General features: G+C 39.2%; 1 protein-coding gene across 4 annotated transcripts in view; it reads right to left on the bottom strand.

Annotated features, from left to right (window-relative positions):
• ppp2r3b (protein phosphatase 2, regulatory subunit B'', beta) overlaps positions 1-5,814 on the bottom strand; it is a 27,248-nt gene extending 21,434 nt beyond the window's left edge. For 3 of the 4 annotated variants that reach the window (XM_015014748.1, XM_015014752.1, XM_015014751.1), the window contains exons 1-2: positions 5,622-5,814; positions 4,801-5,180 (exon numbers count right to left, since the gene is read on the bottom strand). In XM_015014748.1, coding sequence (XP_014870234.1) covers positions 4,801-5,148 — 348 coding nt within the window. In that variant the 5' untranslated portion in view covers positions 5,149-5,180; positions 5,622-5,814. Of the gene's footprint in view, positions 1-4,800; positions 5,181-5,300; positions 5,326-5,621 lie in introns of those variants that run through there. The other variant, XM_015014749.1, reaches the window with a different exon arrangement.
• Positions 5,815-6,108: the final 294 nt, after the last annotated feature.

The following is a 6,108-nucleotide window of genomic DNA, read 5'->3' as shown; positions in this document are numbered from 1 at the left end:
CCGCTGTTTCCCTTTCTCCCAACTTATTTTTTTTTCTTTATTTTTTTTTTTTTTTTTTTTTTTTTTTTCTTTTTTTTTTTTTTTTTTTTTTTTTTTTTTTTGCAATATTGATTTAAAACAGTTGTTTGCCAACATTTTCTTTTTCTAGATTTTTGCTTTTTGATGGGTTTGTATGAACTTTTTTTTAATAGAGAAATTAAAGAGAATATTTTTGCCCTTACTGCCGAGTTCCTGACAACATGAAACAAACTAAATTTACGTTTTAAGAGGCAAGAGCTGCTGCTATCACAACAACATGTGATGCCTATTAGAATTTGACCTGCTTCTGGGATCAACATTAAGGGTTTGCCCTTAAAAAATCATGAAGATGAGAAACCTTCGGCAATCAATCCGAACTACAACAAGCCAGCGGGTCAACAAGCTGCTTTTGTCTCCACTCTGATGGATCAATTTAACAACATGAAAACAAACACAGGAACCCGGTGACTCCACCATGCGTCTCTAATCTGTAAACTCCGGCAGTAAATCTGATTTGTACACAAACATGTGCCCCGTCATATTCACCTCCTTACACAACAGCTAAAATGAAACATTTCGAGTAAGTGACCATTACTCAAACAAACACCAGATAAAGCAGCATACACGATGCTCCACTAACGCTAAGAACAGATATCTTTAGACTTAGCATTGGTAACCTAGTTGCACCAGAGGGGCAAGTTGTGCACAAAACCTTTTAAGCTACAAGCGCGGTTACATCATGAGTAAGTGTGCTGCCGCCGCTCAATATATGTGACAAGGATTAGGAAAGTAATGTGAAAATGTGCCAAACATAGGCCTGATTTACTGATAACATGATGAACTCACTGACTGACAGCATGGGTGCCAGGATCTACTTTATGATGTAAGCAGATCAAGCCATATTGCATAAGAATAAAAGCAATAGCATCGTCACACAGCTGAAAAAAAAAAAAACACCTACAAGCCTGCAGAGTAGAAGAAGTGGATAAAAGATCCTAAGTTAGAGGACTTTAGGGTATTCAGCTGCAGCAGGGATCCTATTGCCCATGAGGAATATTGTTAATGAAGGTGACGATCTAATCTGGATGAAGGGATGCAGGGGAGTAACATCCAGCACAGCAGAGATCAACTAGCATGTCTGCACATGTGTAACAAGTTGTTTTTTTTTTTTTTTTCCAGAAAGGAGTTTTTAGCACAGGAAGGACACTGAACCATTGGTGCCACTTCCGTTTATTTATTTTTTTATTCATTATTTTTTGTTTACAACATATTGCTCACCTTCAATTAACTTATTCCAGTAAATACAGTTTATTGAAGAAAAAAAACTCTCCTCTATAAATCTAGAGGATAGATCATTTTTGCTGTTTGAAGCAGCAGCATCTTTATCAGCATTATTATTTTTATTTAAATTGAGCACTTTTTTTTTTTCTTGCTCAACAAGACAGTCTACCATCAGAAATGTGAACCCATCTTTGGGAACAACAGGTGTACATCAGCAGATGACTGAACTGATTTCAGGATGTTTTTTACCCAGCAATTTGATACATTTTACCTGCACATGCATGCAGACATTAATAAAAACGGTGGATAAAATGAACTGAAGGGAGCAAAAGAACACCACAGACAAAATCTTAAATCTCATGCCCCACTGTAAAAGACACCGTAGTAAATGTGGTGTAGTTTCTACAGGTGTATTTTATCATTTTCAGCTATTTTCCGTCTGAAATCACAGAACGTAAAAGTACCCATTGCTAAAGCTTTTTCCGATCTGATGTGAAACCACGCTTTGAAACTGTCCACTCCTGACGTCCAACCCCAACTAAAACAAAAGCACTTTGAGGAATGACACCATCTCTCCCCCCTTTTGAAAGGCAGGCAACTGATAACATGTTCTCAGAGGCCCCTGCTTGTAACAGCAGCTATGTTGCTTAACCCCACTAAGCAAGTTAAAAAAAAAAGATAAAGAGGTTGAGAAACGCGTTCTCCTCGTCACGTCAAAGAAAAGTCGTTTTAACCGCTGCATATCGTCCACAAAGTATCGGTTCTTTGTCGATGGCCAAGTGCTCACAAGACAAATAATTTTCTGGGTTGAGCTAGCAGGCAGGAAAGCCAACCATTCACAAAGACCTTGCATTTACTGTACATACTTTAAATAAACAATCTACGGCCACATATCCCGACAATGGGCAGCATCTAATAGAGGCGGTATAAAAGTAAATTAAGCAGAGGATGAATGTGCTGCCACACCTCATCTCACTGCCAGAGTTCTGAGTAACTAATGCCAACACAAGGGAACCAAGGCTATCTTTATCAGTGTCTGATGTCAAAGTCAGAGCAGCTGTCCCCTCCTGCATCAGTGTGACATAAATCGAATTTTTGAGTAATCCTTTAAAGAATGCATCTGAATGCCGGAATTTATTTTTGTTGTCTCAAAATAGAAATATCACACCCGTACGACATCATTATCGCTTTTGATACCAAGTGAATCAGAGCGGTCGCAACGCGTGACACGTCGCAGCGGAACACAGAAACTGTCCAGCAGCTGCTTTACAATAATCTGTGGTGGTGCGGGTATTGGGGCCAAAGGTTATTGGGCAGAGTACGGATCCACGTAAACCGTTCCCACATGGAAGCAGAAAACATTCGGCAAGTTCTCCATGCAAACTAGTCAGTGTGAGCAGTTAAGAAACTGAGCGAGAAACTGGACTTACTTCCCCAAAGAAACTCTGGGAATAAGACTATCTTCTCCTGCCCTGATGTTCCAGGCAGGAAGGAAACAGATGGGCAACCAATAACCACTCGAATGTTCACTTGTGCCCCTCTTTAGCGAGTCGGGCATCATGTGGGTTGTGTATTCTTGAGAAGCACGTACACCCAGCTGTCCGACGGTCTCGGTGTCATTCATAATCCAACACTGGGACGAGAGTCCTTTGACAAACATTCTTTTGACTTAACCTTTCTTTTGGCAGGTAGATTTGTTTTCCCCCCCCACAATTAAAACTAGTTGTCCCAGAGGCTTAGATGTGATGAAATAAGATCAATAACACAAAAACTAAGGGAGCAACCTTCGTGATTCAGGTAGGGCTGGGTGAAACACTCCCTGACCGCATACCACATTCATTTACGGGAGGGGCTAGACAATTTGATTAATATCTACAACATAGACCCGCAAACATGAAGACTCTGTTTGGAATATAATCACTGCTGTGGGGTTGTCAGCAGCCTCTTGTGGCCAGCAAGAGAAAGTTAAAATCCAAGAGAAAACAGCAACACGGAAGTACAGTAAACACATCCACATATGCAGAATTTTTCCTAATCAGTTGCTTCCTCTTCCATGAAAACATGAAATTGACCCCTAATACAAAGTTTTCCACACAAAGTGAAGATTCACATTTTGGATACAAGTTATTAGTGGACTGGAAAGCCAGTGTTTTCAGGTAGAAGCTTCACTGTACCTTCATTAATTTGATTTAAAGGTGCTAACAAGAGGAGTGCCGTTATTTCCACCGTTTACATGGAGACACTAACGCACCCAGCAGTGCTTCTGCGCTTTATTCTGGACAATTATTGTGAATTGATAAAAACCATTAAAAACCCTGATGTTATTCTAAAATGTTGCAAATACTCAACAAAAAAAATATAACGACTACAGAACTAATCCGTTTAGTTTTAGTCATTTTACACTTGAATTTATTGACACGAAATATACGACACATGAATGTCCTGCATCAGAAGATCACTTAACTGCAGCTCTTGTTTCACAGATATTTTATTTTGTAATAAAACACGTTACTGGTTGAAGATTCTTGCATTTTCAACTCGTAAGGCTTTTTTTTTTTATATGACAAAAACTTGTTAATTGATAATTATAAAGTCTTTAATTGTTAAAAGTAACAATGGGACAACATTTGATGGAAGCTCAACTTGTGCCTTCAGGTCAATTATTACCCCGTTTTCTAATCCACATGAAGTCCTACCTCCATCTATTTATTACCTATAAATTAGCTATCCTGCATTAAAGTATTTAAGCTCTGCAAATCACTTCTTTCCATCTGTTTAGTAAGCATTACTTATTAATCATATTGATAAACAGTGATTGAAAATGCTCAAATCTACGATGTAATTGAGCTATAAGCCAAAGCACTCATATGATTAGGAAATAATGACAGTTAAACAAACAAAAACAAAAAACTTTCAGTGACTTTTTCCCCAATAGAAAATATTCACTGCCGTCACATAGCCATGTTTTCTTGCAGAAGGCTAAAAGTAGATTATGGCAAGTAAAAAAAAAATACTTTAAATCACTGCTTTGAAACTTATACAAAATATCTGAAGGCCAGTACAAATTTGATGGATAGTTAGTATGTAGGGGATGTCGCTCTCTCTCTCTCTCTCTCTTTTTTTTTTTGCAAACAAAACAAAAATAATTCCAAAGAAACAATAACACGATTCCTCACCAAGATATCAATGCTGTTTTTGTTACTTGGAGGCGTCATTTAATGCAATTTCTCCACATGCATAACATTGGGGGGAGGGGAAAATATGGAGGACGACCTAGAGCCCAGTGGAGGGGCTACATTTCCATTCCAGCCTGGAAATATCTTGGAATTGCACGGAATGAGATGAAGTATGTATGCCGAGGAGAGAAATACCTGGGCTTCCCTACTGGACCTGCTACTACTGTGACCAGATCTGGATTGGCAGAACACAATGGATCTTGTGTCTGAAGCCATCATAATGCAGTGTCCATGTTATAACTTTGTGCTTAAAGAGACAGTTTACCTTCTTCGTGCTGACAGACCTCCGCAGTACTCTCCCATTGGGTCCCGTCACCCGTGCATTGCTGCTGCTGCGAGAGGGCAGGGTGCTGTTGGGTGCAGGGCTTGAATTGGTACCCAGGGGCTTTTTCTCGGAAAGGTTCTTCTGTGATGCTACATTGTTGTTCTCGTTGAAGCTCAACGACTTTTTGTCCTGTGCGTTTCCACTGCTCAAGCCGTTATACTCGCCACTTTTAATTAAGTCTAGAAAATCCTTGAGGACCGACTGTGTTCCAGGATCACTCAGCCAGTTGAGAAACAGCTCATCAACCTTTACTTTGAGAACCGGTTGGAGAACTTGTGGTGACGGCATCTTGCTGACTAATATTTCTCTGAAGGACGAAACTGTGTAGGGGAGGAAAGTAGCATCAGTGTCAAAGCAAAACATTTTATTTCTTTTTCAGAAAAAAACAATTGGCATGAATTCAAATCTCAGTGTTGAATGAGACAGGCGAACACATATACCTTGAGTTTGAAGTAAACATCCAACATTCGCAAACAATATAGAATTTTAGCGCGGACTTTCAATCTATATTAGCCCACAGGGAGAAAGTACAACATGAACCTGCATCTCTACTCTCACAAAATGATCATTTAAATAGTCTTGAACACAACAACACTTCAACCTATCTGTGATTCACATGAAATCGGTCCCGTAACGTACAAATTATAAACCACAGTTTAGAGAATTGGTCTATTAATGATGCCACTTGGTGAAAATAAACTCCGACTCAAGTTAGCTACATAGCTGTGACATGCTAATGCTACCTAACCGAACATACAAACCTCACTGTGAGCGGACGGTCGAGCGAAACGCCCTGGTATCTCATTGCACTACTTTTCCTTCATGAGCGACACTGCATTTACATACAGTTAGACCAAAATAAAGCTACGGTCCTGGCGCTAATTCCTGGAAGTGAAACGGAGCAAATGGAGCAAATAACTTTTAAGATCGCGTTCCCCTGGTAACCACACTAGACTGTCGCGAGATTTTCGAAAAGTTCGCTCCTGGTGATGAGAATTCCGGTGCTTTTTTGGGGATCTTAGCTTTCGGCTACGATCACTGACAAGAATTGATTTTTTCCTCCTCCTTTCTGAGAATTATTCCTGCCTATTATTCATGCAATACCTTCTTTTTATTATTTTAATTAATATGTCAAAATCTTTATGAGTAGACTATTAATACTATGCAAAGGAAAAATACTAACCTTGGTATTTTGGCACAATCATCCTCCATATTATTTAATATAAAAACTAGAAATGAAAGCTTAAA

This window comes from Poecilia latipinna, unplaced genomic scaffold, assembly GCF_001443285.1.
Source record: "Poecilia latipinna isolate Pla-1442-1.1 unplaced genomic scaffold, P_latipinna-1.0 Scaffold1844, whole genome shotgun sequence".
Taxonomy (NCBI): Eukaryota; Metazoa; Chordata; class Actinopteri; order Cyprinodontiformes; family Poeciliidae; genus Poecilia; species Poecilia latipinna.
The sequence above is the reverse complement of the archived record's forward strand: the minus strand, read 5'-3'. Positions and strand labels throughout refer to the sequence as shown.